The sequence below is a fragment of the Pseudorca crassidens genome, chromosome 3 (assembly GCF_039906515.1).
Source record: "Pseudorca crassidens isolate mPseCra1 chromosome 3, mPseCra1.hap1, whole genome shotgun sequence".
In the NCBI taxonomy this organism is placed as follows: Eukaryota; Metazoa; Chordata; class Mammalia; order Artiodactyla; family Delphinidae; genus Pseudorca; species Pseudorca crassidens.
The window spans coordinates 159,616,356-159,637,256 of NC_090298.1; the positions used below are offsets into that span (position 1 = coordinate 159,616,356).

Sequence of the window (20,901 nt, forward strand, 5' to 3'; positions counted from 1 at the left end):
CAGTAGCCTGGCAGTGTCCATCTGCCTTCGCAGTCCTGAGAGCACCAAGCTACCATGTCAGAATCTGGTGACCGTACTGGAGGGGCACGTGGCAAGAGGGAGTGGCCTGGGGCCTCCATGGAGAATAAGGAACCAGGAGACACAGAATGCTGTGCCCCACATGTCTAACCCCATCAGCTGGGCCACCCGGGCTGAGGCGCCAAGATACATGAGTCGACAAGCCTCCTTGGAGCTCAGAGACAGCCTCACCGGGCTGGTCCAATTTCCTGCCCACTGAACTGTAACTAAATATAGATGTTTTAAGCCACTTAGTATTGGGGTCACTTGTTACACAGTGCTAGCGGACACATAGTTGCTACTGCAATCCTCAAATGACACACAGGGAGGAGCCTGAGGCTGAAGAATGAGGAGACTTGCCCACAGCCACTTAGCCCACAACGATGCAGCTGGGATTCCAGGCTGGATCTTTCTGATTCCAAACCTTGCTCTCTGGTCTTTACCACTGCTCAGCTCTGGCACCCCTGTGTCTCTTGTGTTCCCTCCTCCGCCCCAATCTTCTTGCCTGCTGACCATTTCTCTCTCTCTCATCTACTGAACGCACACATCCAGGCAGCTCTTTTTTTTTTTAAGCTTTAATTATCTTCTTTATTATGCTAACCTTCAGTACAGCGTAAAGGATAATCATATATAAAAACAACACAGTACACATAATTTTAACACACACACAGACACACACACGAAGGAAATAAAAGATTAATCTCTATTTTTTTTTTTTGCAGTACGTGGGCCTCTCACTGTCACGGCCTCTCCTGTTGTGGAGCACAGCCTCCGGACGCGCAGGCTCAGCAGCCATGGCTCACGGGCCCAGCCGCTCCACGGCATGTGGGATCTTCCCGGACCGGGGCACGAACCCGTGTCCCCTGCATCGGCAGGTGGACTCTCAACCACTGCGCCAGCAGGGAAGCCCTAATCTCTCTTTTATTTCCACTTTTCTACTGCCATCTAGTCTTTTTCTAGGAGCTTTAGGTATGCTTGTATCAATCTCTTTTCAATTTATATTTAATTCTTCAGAAGACAGACCAGGTAACATACTTTGGAAATTATAAAATCAATTTTGTCTGTCTTTTTGGTTTGTAGTCATAAAATTATTCTTTTTGCTTTATTTCTTTTTAAAAAGAAGACCTCAAAAATCTTGCTAAGACTCACAGATATAGAGAACAAACTAGTGGTTAGCAGTGGGGGTGTGGGCAATATAGGGGTGAGGGAGTGGGTGGTACAAACTACTGGGTGTGAGATAGGCTACAAGGATGTATTGTACAACACAGGGAATATAGCTAATAATTTTGTAAATGGAAGTAACCTTTAAAAATTGTATAAAAATTTTTTAAAATCTTGCTAAAATAGTGTGTAATGTATTTGAAGTCCTCAAATAACCTAATCACGATTGGAATGATCTAATCATTTGTTAGACTGGATCAGAAGCTATTCTGTTTACTGCAGTTTTATGTTCTCTCAATTACTCTCATGAAGCAAAGAAACAGTCACTCTACTAATTCTCTAGTTAATTTTTTATTTTAGTTTAGTTTAGTTTAGTTTATTTGTCTATAGAAGTAAAATAAGAAGTTCAGTGAAGGAACTGCAGGATAAATGATAAATTTGTCATAGCTTTTATCCGTGATTGGCTCTTTCTGATACAGGGTTTGAATCTTCTTGTCCCCTGCTCTAAAAATTTAGTAGTCTCCTAGTTCATCTTGCCTAAGTCCTTGGCCTTTCGAGGTCCTCTTGTCACACACCACACATGTCACACATTGATACACGCCATACACATGCGTTGCCCATGTTCCTGCTCAGCCTTATTTCTCACCATCCCTAAGTGGGTTTTCTCCACTTCTGTCTGTCACACTGGTCACCTAATTCTCCAACTGCGTGACTTGGATCCTCAGAGGACCTGGCCAAAGTCATGTGGCTGGATTGGGGGCAGGATGATGACTATGGTCCAGAGCTTGGGGTTCCCAGACTCACAGGGAAACACATGAACCAAATCAGGTACAAGCCATTTCCCTAAAGAGCAGACGAAGGCCAAGGGGTTGATGTCGAAAACCAAATGAGGAGACTGTGATGAGGGTGGAGCAGATGGAGGCAGACAGAAGCCACGATGAAAGACCCCAAACTGGCCAATGGAACTTCTCAGAAACACACACACAAACACACATGCACAAGATCAAGCCATTTATCAAAATTCCTTCTGGCCTTTCCTGAACCTTCCATGTGCTCTCCAGGGTCACTGAGGCCCACAGACTCCCAAGTGAGAGTACAATTTTGATGCAAAGTGGTCAGACATGGGAACCACCCATCTCCCATCCAGGCAACTAGAGTTTACTTGCCTTAAAGCAGAGCTGGATTATTGTATCAAATGGCTTGGACAAGATTCTCTTATCTTAGTGCAGTTTCAGGAGGAGAGGTCAGGAGACGTGAGCAAGCAGATTCTATTCAAAGGGCCTGACCCATGCAAGCCTATCCAATTTGAGAGCCCACTTACCCTGAGAACATCCTGAGCTCTGCCTACCTCCCAGGCTCAGGGAGATGCAGAAAAGGGTGGAGGTTCTAGAAGCTCTGTTTGCATCTTTTTCCTTTTTAGCCTCAAAATGCAGTGTTGGTTTCCCTCAGGTTTCCTGGATGCTCGGATGTTTACTTCTTTGTGTTTTTTTTTTTTTCTTTCCTGATTACACGAGTAGTAGATATTTGCAAAGTGTAGACAATTAGTCAAGTAGAGCAAAGTATGAAAAAAGATTGAAAAACTGCTCCCTGATGGAAATCTCTGCACTGGTCTACTTTTGTGTGTGTGTGAAATTTTCCATGAGAAGGTTAAAGACAAAAAAAGGAAAAGAAACCACTCAGCCAGGCCTGTGCGTTTGCTTGGTTTTGTGTGTGGCAAATGCGAGTCATGTAGTTTGGAGATGGTGTTGTCTGCAAAGCCAAAAATATTTACTGTCTGGCAGAATAACACCCCCTGCCCCAGCCCCCAAAGATAGCCCCGTCCTAATCCTCAGAACCTGTAAATAAACTGTGTTAGATGGCAAGGGAGAATTAAGGTTGCAGATGGAAGGAAGGTTGCTACTCTGCTGACCTTAAGATGGAGAGATGTTCCTGAATTATCCTGGTGGGTCCAGTGTAACCACAGGGGTCTTAAATGGGGAAGAGGGAAGGAGAAGTGTCAGAATCAGAGAGACTGCATCATGAGAGAGAGTCGACCAGCCATTGCTGGCTTGGACGATGGAGGAAGGGGACCACAAACCAAGGATGTGGGCAGCCTCTAAAAGCTGGAAAAGGCAGGGAAACGGATTCTCCCCTACAGCCTCTAGAAGGAGCCAGCTCTGCCGACACCTTGATTTTAGCCCATTGAGACCCATTTTGGACTTCTGACCTCCAGAACTGTAAGATAATAAATGTATTGTTTTAAGCCATGAAGTCTAGGGCCATTTGTCACAGCAGCCACAGGAAACTCATATAGGCCCCTGACTAAAAAAGCTTACCACCCTCTCTTTCAGATGCAGAGCTGCCCAATTAGAGCTTTCTGCCATGAAATACATGTGACATGTAGCTACTTGTGACTGGGGGACTGGGTTTTTCATTTTAACTCATTGAGATGGAAACTGAAATAGCCACAGGTGGCTAGTGGCTACTGAACAGATAGCAGAGGCCCTTGCTACTCAGAGTGTGGTCCAGAGACCAGCTACACAGGCTTCCCCTGGGAGCTGGTTAGAAACACAGAATCACAGTCTGAGCCCCCAGCCTGCTAAGTCGAATCCACACTTCGCCACAAGCCCCAGGGGATTCATGGGGACATCAGAGTCTGAGACACTGTGGTGGAAGCCACCATTCACTTCCACGCAAATAACTGACCATGGAACAACGGGAGGCAAGGCCCATTCTTAGCAGTTCTCAGGGTCGGATTTCCTAGACCACACGGAGTTTTTTGTTTTTTTAATTTTTAATGCTTCAAAGCATACTATTAGCCAAGTAGATAAACTAACAGCTATTGAATATCTACTACAGCCCAGACCCTTGACCATCTATTATGGACTGAACTGTGCCCTCCTCCAAATTCATACGTTGAAGCTGCAACTCCCAATTCAACTGTATGTGGAGACAGAACCTTTAAAGAGGTAACTAAGTTTAAATGAGGTCATAAGGGTGGGCTCCTGATCCAATATGGCTGGTGTCCTTATGAGAAGAGAGACCCCTGGACTTCCCTGGTGGCACAGTGATTGAGAATCTGCCTGCCAATGCACGGGACACGGGTTCAATCCCTGGTCCAGGAAGATCCCACATGCCGTGGATCAACTAAGCCCGTGTGCCACAACTACTGAGCCTGCGCTCTAGAGCCCACGAGCCACAACTACTGAGCCCGCATGCCACAACTACTGAAGCCCACATGCCTAGAGCCTGTGGTCCACAACAAGAGAAGCCACCACAATGACAAGCCTGTGCACCACAACGAAGAGTAGCTGTCACTCGACGCAACTAGAAAAAGCCCGTGTGCAGCAACGAAGACCCAATGCAGCCAAAAATAAATAAATAAAACAAAATTTTAAAAATTAAAAAAAATAAAAAAGGAAGTGATCCCAGGGATGCACACAGAGGAAAGGCCATGTGAGGACACAGCAAGAAGGTGGTAATCTGCAAGCTGAGGAAAGAAGCCTCACCAGGAACCAACCCTACTGACACCCTGATTTTGGACTTGCAGCCTCCAGAAACCATGAGAAAAGAAATGTCTTTTGTTTAAGTCACCCAGTCTGTGACATTTTGTTATGGCAGCCCGAGCAGACTAAAACACCATCTCATTTAAGCCTCACAAAACCCTGTTGAGAATGTCTTTTAATAAATGTACTGACCCTGATGAAAAGACCACCACTTTTTGAGTACCTGCCCCACATCAGGCAGGTTATAGACACATGTCAAGGCTGTCTCTGTATCATAGACAAGGATATGGAGGCACAAACAAGCCAAGATGCTGCCCCATGTCACACTCTGTAAGTGACAGATACCAGGTCTGAGGCAGACCTCCATCTTGCTTTCCGCCACAACCCTCTTTTCCACTTTTTTCCCTGATTCACATAATAAACTCTAATTAGATGCACCCAAGCTTTACTCCCCCTAAAATAACTTCTACAAACTCCCCAAGCACAGTCTCTCTCTCTATGTATGTGTGTGTGTGTGTGTGTGTGTGTGTGTGTATACACACACACATATATCCTTGTGGCCCATATGTACCACTAACAGCCACAGTAATGCAAACTAAACACAGATGAATATGATCCACCCATAAGATGTCTTTTTTTTTTAATCGTCTAGTCCAGGGGTTGGCAATCTTTCCACGAAAAGTCAGCCAGTCAACACGTTCACAGTTTTGTGGGTGAGATGGTCTCTGTCCCAAGGACTCAAGTCTGTCCTTGCAGCTTGAAAGCAGCCACTGACGATACACAAACAAATGGGTGTGACAGAGTTCCCATAAAACTGTATGGACAAAGAAACGTGAATTTCCTTCCATTTTCATCTTGATTTGTTTTTCAACCATTTAAAAACATACCATTCTGCCTTCTGGGCCATGAAGAGACAGGTGGTGGGCAGTAAAAAGACAGGCGGGGAGCCAGATGTGGGCAGCAGCTTGCTAATCCCTGGTCTAATCCAAAACCACCCAACTGGCCAAAAAGAAAGCCACAGAGCCAGACGATGATGAGCCCTTGCCATTTTCTTACTGAAAAATGTGGACTTTGAATTTCCAAATTCAATTCAATGCTACAGATCCCTTTGCCCACTTTCTTATCCAGGCACACCTGTTATTACCAAACTCATTTCTAGGAACTCTCTCAAGTGCCAGAAAGGGCCTTGAATGGGATAAAGTGCCTTCCTCTGCATAATGAAAATCAAGGGAATGGTGAAAACAAACCCCCCAAAAAAAAGAAACACCTTTTTTTTTTTTAATAGCATGCCTTTTTTTTTTTTTTTTTGCGGTACGCGGGCCTCTCACTGTTGTGGCCTCTCCCGTTGTGGAGCACAGGCTCCAGACGTGCAGGCTCAGCGGCCATGGTTCACGGGCCTAGCCGCTCCGCGGCGTGTGGGATCTTCCGGGACCAGGGCACGAACCCGTGTCCCCTGCATCGGCAGGCGGACTCTCAACCACTGCGCCACCAGGGAAGCCCAATAGCATGCCTTTTGCTTTATACACAAACAGCACTTGTCTTTCATCAATGCGGGAAAACATCAGGTTTTCCTGATGGTTTGTCAAATATTTCATAATCTCAAATTTGGTTAAGAAGGAGATAATAAAAATGGTTGACACGAAAAGGAAATGCCTCGTTGACTTTTCTAATCTAACCACTTCAGAGGAGAGCCAATCTCATTATCACATCTCTCACTGCTACTTAAGAGGAATCCCAGGGAGCCCGGAGAGATTTCTCCCCTAACTATCCAAAGAAGTAAAATTGGGTTTGCTCTGTTAACCACATCACTTGAAAATGGCCAGCTCCATTTTCAGCAAGTTTGTACATGTCTTTACTAAAATCCAGACCACAAGGCATGCAGACTATTTCACCTGAGTGGCTTTGGGAGGAAGGGGCACCTTGAGACCCTCCATCATCCCTTCGCTCAGGGGTCGGCGAATTTGTTCTGTAAATGGGCCAGACTGCCAGTATTTTCAGCTATGTGGGCCAGTCTCTGTCGCGACTCTACCACCGTAGCAGGAAAGCAGCCAAAGCAACCGTACAGAGCACATACCCAAAGGGGTGTGGCTGGGTACCGATAAAACAAGCAGTGGGCCAGACTTGGCTGGCAGGCCATAGTTTCCGAGTTCTGCTCTAGAGCATCTGGAACTGAAGTGCAACAAGAAACCTAGAGAAAGGAGACGGGGTTCACTCCTCAACACGGCAAGCGTGGACTAAGCAAAAGGGGGTATATCCAATATGAACCCCAAAGTTTGCATCCAGGGCTTGTGCTGCAAATTTCTATTTTCTTTTTGTTCTCCACGTGTGGCTTCTCACCTTGGCAGCAACTCTATGTAACATTCTCCAGGATGAGCAATAGTGGGCATTTATTTATTACTTAGATGGTGGTTAAGATCCTTAACTACCAAGGCCAAGGTGGAAAGCCAGCTGGTGTGATGTTAACTGCTGTTGCTTGCATAAAGAAACAGTTATCTGGGTGGAGCTGAAAACCTCATCCTTACTCACAGATTAAGCAAAGTTAATCTACTTAAGTGGCTGGGACATCGCTCCTAGTCAAAGATGATAGGGACTTAGAACCAAGGTCTTTGAGATGTATGTACGTATGTATGTATGCATAAACATACATACATAGGAACGAATGAACATTAAGTAAATAAAGACAAAGAAGTAAGTTGTCAAAGATGTGTTTTTGGAGGCTGGGGGTTCTTAGCCTAAAGCTGTCAACGTGGATTTCTCTTTTTTTTTTTAAATGCAAGTTTCTTTAATAAGTTTAGTCATTTTACCATCCTTTCTTTTTTTTAAGGTGGACTGTTTTTTTATATCAGTTTTTTTGAAATATAATTTACAATGTTGTGTTAGTTTCAAGTGTACCACAAAGTGATTCAGTAATACATAAATATATACTATATATAGATTTTTCAGATTCCTTTCCATTATAGGTTATTACAAGATATTGAGTATGACTCTCTTTTTTTAAAGTGACCCCCAAAAGCCATTAGGGATGATACACTGAGGTGTTCATTGCTGTGTTATTTATAATAGACAAACACTAGAGATAACTCAAGTCTCCATCAGCTGGGGACTAGTTAAATTAATTATGGTATGTCCTTACAATGGCTTATTTGCAATTATTAAGAATGGTAAAAATACAGAAGTGTGCTCATATTATCAGGTGAGAAGAGCAGGCCAGAAGATACAAAGATACCATCTGGATAGAGAAAAGGTATCTACCATATCCAGTGCACATGCACAGAGAAAGAGCCAGAGGAATGTGTACCCAGAGTGATGCTCTCTGGGAAAAAGTGATTACGGGTGATTTTTTCCCTTACAGCAAAGCTGGACTTCATAATTTTTCTACAATGAACATGCATTGGTAGTAAGAAACTTTAAAACAAAATAAACAAAAGCCACTAAAGCTACAGTGGTAGTACATGACGATGTAGCCTTCCCGGGTACTCTGGGAAGTACCAGTGAGGGAAGCCAGCAAAGGTCACAACAATGGTGACCGCAGTGGCATTTATAACAGCGGATAAAGTACAAGTTCAAAGTACATATGAGAGGGCCAAGGTTAAAATGAGATTTATTGATGCTGCACGATAGTTAAAAATGAGACCCATGAAGCCTCTCTGGCAGCCCAGAAAATATGAAGGAAATGATGTCAAAATGAAAACAGCAGAGACTCACAGACATGGAAAAAAAAATTATGGTTACCAAAGGGGAAAGGAATAAATTAGGAGTTTGGGATTAACAGATACACACTACTCTACATAAAATAGATAAACAACAAGGATCTACTGTATAGCACAGGGAACTACATTCAATACCTTGTAATAACCTATAATGGAAAAGAATAGGAAAAAGAATATATATATATATGTATAACAGAATCACTTTGCTGTACACCTGAAACATTATAAATCAACTATATTTTAACTTAAAAAAAAAAAAAAGAAAACAGCAGAACCCAAACTGCCTTACCACTGTTGGAACTATGTCGAATATACCAATATGTATAAGAAAAATGCTAGAAAAGGAATGGGAAGACAGGAAAAGGTTTTCCATGCTGGAAATTGTTTCCAATTTTTTAAAATGATGTGATTGCTCCTTTAACTGTCTGTGTGTGGACTGCTTGAATGAATGTAGGCAAGAAGAGAGAAAATTCGGGCAGTGAGGACACCCATAGGTACTGAGTGCTTACTGGGCGCCACCCAGTCAAGCACCTGGCTCACCTTCAAGTTCACTGAACCTTTTAATAACACCAGTAGGTTTGACTTTCAGGCCCATTTTAAAGATGTGGAAACTGAGGCTTAGAGAGGAGAAATAACCAGCCAAGGCCCCATGAGCAAGAAGCAGAGATGGGATTTGAACCCACATCTAACTGACCCAGAACATGAGCACTTACAAGCTGTGGGACCCTAGGTACTCAAAATTCAAACTTGGGTAACCTTTGGTGCCAGTGTGGGTTCTTGAAAAGCCTCCTAAAGATGCACACCCATGAGTTGCCACTTTAAAAATGTACAACAGCCTTTGATGTGCATCCCCCACAGCTCCACTGCTTATAAGAACTGAACAATGAGAAAATAGTTCTCTGGTGAAAAATACAACTATTGAAACAAAATCTCAGACAGCATTCTCTCCTCAGAGCTTGATTCATCCCCACGACACACAAATGCCTCACCTCATTGAAACCTCAGCGCCGGTCTGAATAAGGCAGGGAGGTTTCCTCACATCATTCATATGGCTTGAGGACTGACCAGCCAAGATCTTGGCACGTCCATTCCTGCTGACAAGAACACCGACCTGCGAGAAGCTCGATTCAGCAGCCCTGTTCCCTGCTACTTACAAACCACGGGGTGATACTCGGCCCAGATTTGACAAGGGAATAAATTACAGAAGCTATGAAGTAGAATGAATTAGCTGAGCAGCAAGACAAGTGGACTTGACCCTGGCCTAGCAAAATCCCACCATTATCACTAACTCGTTCGATTCTTCCAGGTGCAGCCCAAAATCGTATTTGCCCAATTCCTGCCCAACATTTATTGAACAAAAACTGAAAAGGAGTATCTAACATTGCCTCTTTTCTGACTTTTTGACAGCCTCCACAATAAATGAATCCTAGGTGTTTCCCAAAGTGTAATTTGAAACAACTCAAATTGACAGTTAACTTCTACAGTAGAAATTAATACAACATTTTAAATCAACTATATTCAATAATTAAAAAAAAAACCTGATGAAAGTACCAAAAATAAAAAAAATTTACAAAGGACTTCTTGGTTAAAAAATGTATAAACAAAAGGTCCTTTTTAGAAATGAGCTTTATTTTCAATGCTCTTTAGTTCTAAGAGCCTGCATATTTATTCTTTCCTCCTACCAGGTTACCTGCAAGTTAGGATTTCAAAAACCACAACAAACAAATCAAACACCTGTAGGATCCAGGCACTGACCACCCAAGTGGTCATGTTGGCGATTAAACCAGGAATCCCTTTCAAAGAAGCTTCTATGCAAAATGCTGTATTTCCTCCAATGAGGCTTGTTTTTCAACCTTGAAATCATCCACTTGAAAAGCAGACCCCAAAACCCAAGCTTTCAGAACTGGGTCCCAATATCACCACATAAATCACTCTCATTCTAAAAACTATACAATTAATGGCCCCAAAAGTTACTTTAATAGAGGGCTTCAAGGCAAGGCAAAGTTTCTCATAAAACCGCCATCCGCCCTGCCAACTGCTCTGCACCTCTCTTCCACAGGAACCCATAACACTTCACCCTTCAAGTCCTGGGGACAACCTCAGCAGCATGGAGTGGCCAAGCAGAGCCCATTGGGATGGGGAAGGAATTTGGACACAGACCCAGCAACAATGAACTTGTTCATTCCTCACAAATGCAGTCCAATAAGAGGCTACATCAAACTTAAAAGCCAACCTTTCTGCTTCAGATCCCTGGATACAAAAGATTTTTAAAAATCTGTATAATTTGAACCGAAAAAGGATGGTTATTAAAAATAAACCAATAAATACCCAGATGGGTAAAAGTTTGGTAGAAGAGGGATTCTGATCTGATTAAACAATCTAGATACCACAGCCCCTCACATAAACACTCTTCAAACTCTTTTAAGTAGACAGCATTTCAAGGCAGAGATCAAAGTGAAAATATCTTTGAAAAGAAAACAGTGACGTGGCTGGGAAACTGTTCATCTTGGTGAACATTTTTTCCACCCACCACAAGCTTGGACTTTCTGGGAAGGTCACCGGTTTTCTGGTCAGAAACATTCTTGAAGTCGTCAGGAATGGAGGAAGAGACACTCTGAGAAGGTGTGTTTCCGGTTCTGTACCTGGAGCTCAGGAGCCAAAGAGCCTGGAAAAGTCAGAGGGCAGAAACATCCATGAGGATGGGAAGCGGTTGCCTTGAAAACACTTTCAGGAAATATTTTCTGGTTACTATCACTAAGATCATTTTACATCATTTTCTGATTTTGTAAGTAACTCTGTCACACAACAATGTGAACACACTTACCGCTGCCAAACTGTACACTTAAAAAAAAAGTAACTCTTTTAAAAAGTATCTACTTGGTATGAATCTGTAACATTTTATTTTAGCCCATTCTCTATCACTGCAAATCAGTGGTGACTTTCATAAATAAAAAGACCTTTGAGTAAACAAACGATTATTAGAGATAACTCTGTTAACTGAAGAAAATCTGGAATAGAAAAGGCCTAGAAACTGTATAAATGTTCATGAAGTTTGGGAATAGGTTATGATACAGGCCTACAGGGGAAAACCACAGAACTGTTAAAAAGATACACAGTTGGCCCTTGAACAACACAGGTTTAAACAGCGCCAGCCCACTTATACGTGGATTTTTTTCAATAGTAAATACTGCGGTACTACACAATCCAAGGTTGGTTGAATCGATGGAAGCAGGACTGCAGATACGGATGGCCAACTGTAAAGTTATACTCAGATTTTCGACTGTGAGGTGGGTCGGCACCCCTAACTCCTGTGTTGTTCAAGGCTCAATTGTATATGGGAACTCTCTGTGTTACCTTTGCAACGTTTCTATACATCTACACTCTTTCCAAAATAAAAAGGTTATTTGAAAAAATAACAACAGATGGGGCAGGAACAACTGGGTCACCACATGCAAGAGAATGAAGTTGGATCCCTACCTCACACCATATACGAAAATTAACTCAAAGTGGATCACAGACCTACTATTAAAACTATAAAACTTTTAGAAGAAAACTTAGGTGTAAATCCTTATAATCTTGGGTTAGGCAATGACTTCTTAGCTATAACACAAAAAGAACAAGCAACAGAAGAAACAGATACATTGGACTTAATCAAAATTGTAGGACTTTGCACTTCAAATGACACCATCAAAAAACTGAAAAGATGGGCTTCCCTGGTGGCGCAGTGGTTGAGGGTCCGCCTGCCGATGCAGGGGACGCGGGTTTGTGCCCTGGTTCGGGAGGATCCCGCATGTCGCGGAGTGGCTGGGCCCGTGAGCCATGGCTGCTGAGCCTGCGCGTCCGGAGCCTGTGCTCCGCGACGGGAGAGGCCACAGCAGTGAGAAGCCCGTGTACCAGAAAAAAAACAAAAAAAACAACAAAAAAAACAAAACTGAAAAGACAATCCACCAAATGGGAGGAAATACTTGCAAATCATATATCCAATAAGGGACTGGTATCCAAAACATAAAAAGAACTACAATTCAGTAATAACCTAACTAAAAAATGGGCAAAGGATCTGAAGACATTTCACCAAAGAAGATATACAAATGGCCAATGAACACATGAAAGCTCAATGTCATTAACCATTGGGGAAATGCAAATCAACCTTCACATCCACTAGGATGGCTATAATCAAAAAAACTGACAATAGCAAGTATTGGCAAGGATGTGGGGAAACTGGACCCCTCATACCCTGCTGATGGGAATGAAAATTACTGCAGCTACTTTGGAAAATAGTCTGGCAGTTCCACGAAAGGATAAATATAGTTACCATATGACCCAGCAATTCCACTCCTGGTTATATACCAGAGAACTGAAAACTTAAGTCTGCACAAAAACTTGTACACAGATGCTTATATCAGCATTATTCAAAATGGAAACACTGCAAATATCCATCAGCTGATGAGCAGATAAACAAACTGTGGCATATCCATAGAATGGACTATTATTCAGCCACAGAAAGGAATGAAATACTGATAAACACTACAACATGGAAGAGTCTAGAAGACATTATGCTGAATGCAGGAGGCCAGACACAAAAAGCCATATACTGTATGATTCCATCAACATGAAATACCCAGAACAGGCAAATCCATAGAGACAGAAAGGAGATCAATGGTTGCCCAAGGCTGCGTGAAGGAGGAATGGGAAGGAAAGGCTTAATGGGTACTGGGTTTCCCTTTGAGGGGGATGAAAATAGTCTAGAATTAGAGAGTAGTGACGGTTGCACAACCATAGGAAAATACTACAAAATACTGAATTGTGAAGACTGACTTCCACTTTTTACTTATTAAAACCCTTTTCCCATGGTTTGACACTCTCATTTTCTCCCTATCTTCTCCCCGCCTATACTTTTTTAATGAAGATTTCAACATATATAGAAGAGTTATAACAGTTCAGCAAACACCTACATACGCACCACCTGCAATTAATGCTTTGCTTTACTGTGTATCTATCCATTGATCCATCTACTTTATTTTTCATGTTTCAAAGTCGCAGATATCAGTGCCCTTGGTCTCTAAATGTTCAGACAACTTTCTCCCTGTATTTCAAGTTTTTTATGACTTTTTAAAATTTCCAATTGAGCTCAGCTTCAACAATACAGAAATGAGTACATGGAATAGTAAACCATCCCTTGAGCCCACTAACTTCCTCAGCAGTCACAGCACAGTCACCTCCGTGGACAGTCTGGAGTAGATCCTTCCAACTCTCTCACTGGAAGTTATTTCCCTCACACACCCACTCAGCACTTATTCAATGTTTACTACGTGCAAGTCACAACTGACACCAGAGTGTGCATACAGGTGACACCCGACCTTCTTTACTTCCAAACCATTCTCCTGTGTAGACAGAACCTTCAGGCACGTTATCAATGATGGTGTTTTGTCAGTTGGTCGTATGGGTGTCCTTCGAGTTACCTGACTCTTCTCCTATTCTTGGAGACTTAGGTGATTTCCAGTTTTTGATATCCTGAAAAAGCCAGTCACTGCCTCCCTGACAGAGCCCGTTCTAGAGAAAAGCTTCCCTTACTCACGGCATGTGCTGAAAGAGCTGGCCTAGGTCAGGGATCTGTAAAAAGCCACACAGTAAGTAGTTCAGGCTTTGTAAGCCTGTCAAAATGGTCCAACCTTGCCATTGTAGTGCAAAAGCAGTGACAGACATGGGCTCCATTCATGAAAACTTCATTCATGAAAATAGGCAGAGGCCCATGCCCATGGGCTGTGGTTTGCTGACCCCTGACCTAAGTGGCTAGAAGCAGGAACCCCCAATCCAAGTAGATCTGGGTGACACCTGCATACTCCCAGAAATCAAAATCAGGACACTGGGCTACTGGCTAAGCTAGCCTTGGGCTGAGCTGGGAGGTCACAAAGCCTGAGGCTACCATCCTGGTCACAGGCCAGCAGGTAGAGTCAGGTAAGAGAGGACGATGAAGCCAACGGACAGAAAAGAACAAAATGATGATACCACACCGAGTTCTTCTCTGCCCCAGGACCTTTGCCAATGCTGCTTCTGGTGCTACTGTGCCTCTCTCCAGCTCTGCAAATGGCAGGCTTTCCTCTCGTTCTGTAGGTCTTGATTTGAATGGCATCTTCTCAGAGGACCTCTCCCTGACCCTCCTAAACTGGGAGCCCCCTTCCAATTCTCCATCTCACAACCGATTTTTCCCCCTATTTGTTTATTTTACATCCCTGTTATTCTGTGCATTCGCTGAAGGCAGGGACTATGGCTGTTTCGGTCTCAACTGTAATCTCAGAGCACAGCCCTCAAAAGACAGTTTTGAATAAATAAATGAATGAATGGATAGGTGGGAATCTAGAGAGACAAAGGCTGGAGGAGCCCCCCAACACTTCTACTTCCTGTGACAGCTAGTTATACTTCGTACACTCTTCTGCAAATTCCTTGATCTCTTCATGAGCCCTCTCTGTACCTAGGCAGGGCTCATCTGAGCTCCCAAAGAGGGTCTCTCTGGGCATACACTACAGCCCTCATTCTGGGCTCTAAAATACTCTCCAGCAGCACAGAAACCCCTCCTCCCCCGATCTCCTAAGTCCTGGAATCATCCCCTCAAACAGCCACTGGGCTGGCAGAAGGACCACACAGCAACCCCAAATTCAGCATCTCAATGACTCAAGACAGCCAACTTTTCACTCTCTTCCTCTTTAGGGGAAGCACATGGAGATGGGCACAGCCTGGCCCAGAACCCCAGGTTCTCCTTGTTTTTTTCCCCTGAGTCTGTTTACTATGAGTCTCATAATTCACTAACAGCATGGTCTTGACACTGAAAGGAAAACCAATCCAATTGGATATTTTTAGTCTAATGAGAAAATAAAATAGGCATAAAAAGCAGAAATAAAGCCTGAGTGCACTCCTGCTGGCTTCCAGCAGGCTGGGAGCAAGACCCAGCAGCACGCTGGCCTTTCAAGACGTATTTTCCACTTTGGCCAACGCCAAGTATAGGCTAAGCACAATTAACAGAGTCGGCGAGAGGTGATGGAGCCATGGGCTCAGGGGAAGGCATCTCTTGGCAGCCTCTGCTGAGGCACCAGGCACAGCCAGGACTTGAAGAACGCCATGTTCCAATCGAAGCTCCAGCCTGGACTGCGGTGACATAGTTTAATTCCTTCAGACCCCAGTTTCCTCTCTAGTGTGGAGAGTTCTTACTTTGAAAGCAGAAAGCATGACACAAAAGTGCAGACTGGGAGGACAGAAAACGACCATCAGAGGTTCATTCTGGAGAGCGACCCTGAGGATAATGACAATGAAGGAGAGAGGCGGGCTGGACTTACACTATCATGCAGAACATCATGAAGACATTCCATAGGGCGATGAAGATTCGAAAATATCTGAGGCTCAGCAAGAACTCCCGGATGTTGTCACCTGGAAGGTCAGAAAGCATTTTCACAAGCAGTGCTAACATTTCTGTTGTCACGGCTGCAGTGTGCTTCTGCCCACCCCACACCCACTGCCCCCATGTTCCAATGGCAGCATGGCTTTTCATTTGGGCCACCTCTGTTCCCCAGCCCTGAGCACTCAGGCTATAGCTGCCACTGACCAACCCCCTGAGAGGACCAAGCACTCAGCCTCTGATTGGCTCAGGGAAGGGCACGTGACCCCAGTCTGTCCAATGAGAGCCAGCCCTGGGACTTTTGCCCGAACTACCAGGAAAGAGGCACTTGCTTTCTGCCAGGCTAGCTGGACTGCAAAGATGTAAGCCCAGTCCTCTAAGGCAGGGTGCAAACCATGGCCTGTAGGCCAAAGCTGGCCTCTGCCACCTATTTCTGTATAGCCCATGAATGAAGAATGTTTTTTATACTTTTTAATGGTTAAAAAAAAAAGCCAACAAATTATTTTGTGAGCCACAAAAATTACATGAAACTCAAATTTCAACAGCTATAAAGTTTTATTAAAATACAGCTATGCCCACTCATTTACATATTATCCATGACTACTTTCAACTTACAGAGGTGAACTGTTGCACCAGAGACTCTATGGCCCACAAAGCCTAAACTATTTATCATCTGGCCTTCTACAGAAAAATGTGCCAAGCCCTGCTCTAGGGTCATCTTTGTCAACACAAGCCAGCCTGATAGTAAAACCAATCAGGAGGAAAAGAGAGCTGGGGAGGGTCACAAGCTGGAGAGCCAGTTTAAGCCCTGAATCCACGTGTGCCCGAGGACCATTCTACGCTTCGATGTTTCAATTTGCTTTAACCACTTTGAGCTGGTTTTCAGAGTTTACAACTGAAAAAGCATACTAATTCAGGCAAGCAAAATGGGAGTTCTGCTTTGGTGACGACCAGCTCTAGTCCCCTCTGATGCCAAGGAACAGAAACCACTCCAAGAAGAGGGAATTTGGTACATTAAGACTCCAGAGGGACTTCCCTGGTGGCACAGTGGTTAAGAATCTGCCTGCCAATGCAGGGGACACGGGTTCGTGCCCTGGTCGGGGAAGATCCCACATGCCGTGGAGCAACTGAGCCCGTGTGCCACAAATACTGAGCCTGCACTCTAGAGCCCGCAAACCACAACTACTGAGCCCATGCACCTACAGCCCGTGTTCTGCAACAAGAGAAGCCACCACAATGAGAAGCCCACACACTGCAACGAAGAGTACCCACCCCCGCCGCAACTAGAGAAAGCCTGGGTGCAGTAACGAAGACCCAACGCAGCAATTAATTAATTAATTAAAAACAAAAAAAGACTCTAGAGACTCGGGTTCCAGGACCTTCCTCTGGGGTTTTGAATTGATTGCCCAGCCTCTTGAGGCCTCCAGAATGAAATGAATGGATCCAGATTACATGATCTACAAGGGTGTTACCCAAAGTGTCACCCACAGACCAGAGCTGGAACACTGGGAAGCTCAGAAACTTCCACAGCAACCCAACATGACTGCCACCTGGCACTGCTGCACCATCCAAGCGCATGAAGAGCACAAGTTGCTCTACATGGTTTAGACAAGTCCAGTGTTGTCCAAGCCACGGGGTTAGCAACACGTAGCATAGCCTATATAAGTGTTGGCCCAGCACAGACTGCAAATGTCAGACAGATCCGTTCCCAGAATGTCTGCAAGGCACTGCTTGGCAAGGCCCTTCTCTGAGCCCAGGATCACAAAAATGGCCTCTCTTACCATGAACAAACGCTGACTAAAGGCTACTCATCCCACGGAGTAGCTGAGTGCAGGGGATACAGGAAGGAATGAGACACGTGCCCCTGCCTTAAGGAGCTCACAGGGAGGACAAATACCAATATAAAAGCAAGTAACCACACACCTGATTATTCACTAGGACAAGTGCCATGGGAGCTGTAATGGGGGAACCCAACCTGGCATGCATCGGGAGGCAGGTGGGGTCAGAAGAAGACTCACTGGGAAAGTGTGTGAACTCCAACCTTAAACGTGAGCTGGGGACTTCCCTGGTGGTGCAGTGATTAAGAATCTGCCTGCCAATGCAGGGGACACGGGTTTGATCCCTGGTCCAGGAAGATCCCACATGCCGTGGAGCAACTAAGCCCATGCGCCATGACTACTGAGGCTGTGCTCTAGAGCCCACACGCCTAGAGCCCACACGCCTAGAGCCCATGCTCCACAACAAGAGAAGCCACCGCATTGAGAAGCCCACACACTGCAACGAAGAGTAGTCCCGGCTTCCCGTAACTAGAGAAAGCCAGCGCACAGCAACAAAGACCCAATGCAGCCAAAAAAAACGTGGGCTGGAGTTTACTGACCTTCCACACAAGTGACCTGGGCCTACATATGCCCCAGTTTCCTCCTGTGTAAATGGGGATGATGGGGGACTGGGAAGGCTGTAGTACGGTGCCTGATATATAGGACACTCTCAATAAATGAAGCCACTGTGATATTAGGGGTCAGCCAGGCAGAGGATGGAGGGAGAGGAGCATGATCTACAGGGGCAACTGCCAACACAGAGTCCTAGTTTGAAGGAGCCTAGCAGGGAGCCCCCGATCAGAGGGAAGCCACCGTTCTGACTATCCTTGTCACCAATGCTCCCGCCACTTTCGAGCCCACGTGGCCAATTTCCCACCTACCATAGCTCCAACTCAGATCTATAGATCACATCCCCAGGGGCTGGAATAGTGCCTTCCACGTAGTGGGTAAGCAATGTATACAGCTGCTGAATGAATGCATGAATGAACAGAAGGACAGTCTAGTGATTGAGAGGACAACCTCTGAGGTCAGAAAAACCCAGGCTCAAATCCCAATGCTGTCGCTGATTTGCTGTGTGGCCACAAACAAGATGAGCCACATCTCTGAGCCTGAGTTTCCTCATCTGTAAAATGGGAAAATGCTCCTTACCTTTTAGGAATGGAGGTGGAGTGAAACACCCATAGGAAGTACCTAACAAGGCAGCCACCACCTGGCAGGCCCCCAGTAAAGGGGAGCTGTCAGACTGCCTTCAGATTCGCTGCCCCTTAGGGTTCCTATAGTCCTCATGCAATGCTCCATCATAGCACCCACCACCTTGGCTGCAATGCCACCTCCTCAGAGGGCCTTCCCTCCACACAGCCCAGCCAGAGCAGCAACCCCATTGCTATCCTCCCGACATCTTCTTCACTGTGTGTTCCTTGTTTAGGGACTGTTTGTCCCACCCCATAGGAGTACAACCCAAAGGCAGGAATTACTTCTGTCTTGTTCCCTGCTGTGTCCCCAGCATCTAGCACAGTGGCTGGTACATAATAGGTATTCAATAAATGTTTGGTGAATGAATGAATGAATGGATACAATAGTCACGTACAGGTCCCATTAGACTCCAAATAGTCACATGTGTCAATTTAGCAGGAAGTATATATTCTAGGGCCTCCAGGGGCCAGTCATGTGAAATGATACAAAGAAAAGGGGGCAGGGGCTGGGATGAGGTAGAGGCCACAGGCCCGGTTTCAGTGGGGTCCTGCTTCTCAACTCCTATTCAACAGGTGTCAAAAGGTCGCTTGAACCCCAAGTTGTAGAATGTTCCAATTTTTCTTGAAAAATCATACATCTGAATCTTTATATGACATCTCCTGATTTATCTGAAAGCTAATCTAATTGAAAATTAAACAAACAGGTCTACAGCATTCTGGAAACAATAGGCTGTTCATTCATTCGCTCATTCATTCATTCATGCTGGAATGCTGGAACTGCAAGGACACAGATGAGCCAAAACAAGCTGGAGCCTCTTCTCTGGAGCTTAAGGTCAAGTGTGAGAGCTAGATATTAGCCAGATGACAGCATACATAAAAGAAAATTATAACTGTAAGAAGTGATATGAGTGCTGACCTACGCAGGGAGGTCTGGTAGGAGAAAGCAGTGGATGACAGAGGTGGGTAGAAGGAACAGCACAAACTCAGGCACACGCGCGCGCGCGCGCGCACACACACACACACACACACACACCCCTAAAAGAAAACTGGTGAAAAAGAACTGTCCTCTCTGAAATGTACCAATTCCAGAGTACAGAAAGGAGACCTTACCTGTGCTGGGCTCCCTCGACTCCTCCCCAAAGCCTTGCGTGTCCTTCTTTTTCCTACAAACAGAAGCAGACAGCGACCACTTTCAATAGGACAAACAGACCACTTAGTCCCCGGGCCCTGATCCCCAGCTCAGAGGGGAGCTCTAGCCCTACCGTTGGTTTGCTGTGTGACCTCTTTTGCGCGGTTCAGTGATGTTCCCTGGGCCACCCCTTGCCCAGCCAATCACAGCCATGCCTGCAGCCACCGACGGGGTGGAGAGAGTGGTTCGAGGCAGCCAGCTGCGGGGCTGCGGGTACAGATTAGGGCTAAGAGATTCTCGGGGGATGGGTCTGAGGCTCTCATGGGTGCGAGCAGAGGGATCCCGGGGGAACTGAGAGTCCGGAGTTCAAATCTCGGCGGCGCGGAGAGTCACAAAAGGATGGACCCGGTTGGAGGCGGAACTTGGGGTTGGGACCTGGGGGCGGGGCCGGCGGCGTAGGCCGGGCTCAAGCTCGCGAAGGCGGGGCTACGGGTCCCCCGGATGGAGCCACGGTCCAACGCGGCCTACTCACAGCTTAAAGTTGAGCACCGCCCCGGCGTTCATCAACAGCGTCCTGCAGAGGGAGAATGCGGTTACCTGGACCGCCCCCACCCTGTCGGGCCCTCACGTCCCATCCTCTGGTCCCCCTAATTACCCAAACAGCAGGATGTCCCCGATCATTGTTACTGCCGGAGCGTCCGTCCGAACAGGAAGCGGAAGCCTCGGGAAGGGAGGGGAGAGGAACACGAGCCAACCAATCTCGAAGCAGCTCTAGAGAGGGCTGGACCAATCAAAGACCAAGGCAGGCAGGGTCCCGCCTTCTGCAGGCCAAGCCCCCTAAAGAAAGAGCGAGCGCCGCTCCTTGCTAGGAAGGCCTGGGGAGGGTAACCAAGAAAGGGCGGGGCGGCGTCATGACGTCACCCAGGGGCGGAGCCATCTGGGGGCAGGGTTGGGTAACGGAT

At 45.5% G+C, this 20,901-nt stretch overlaps 1 protein-coding gene across 1 annotated transcript; it reads right to left on the bottom strand.

The window, feature by feature from the left end:
- Positions 1-2,687: 2,687 nt before the first annotated feature.
- Positions 2,688-20,707, bottom strand: SMIM7 (small integral membrane protein 7). The gene is made up of 5 exons (XM_067733120.1): positions 20,595-20,707; positions 20,472-20,513; positions 19,921-19,973; positions 15,742-15,832; positions 2,688-11,078 (listed from the first exon to the last, which is right to left on the bottom strand). Exons 1-5 carry the CDS (start codon positions 20,618-20,620, stop codon positions 11,063-11,065), a joined length of 228 nt encoding a protein of 75 aa, XP_067589221.1. The 5' UTR covers positions 20,621-20,707; the 3' UTR covers positions 2,688-11,062.
- Between the last annotated feature and the right edge of the window lie 194 nt (positions 20,708-20,901).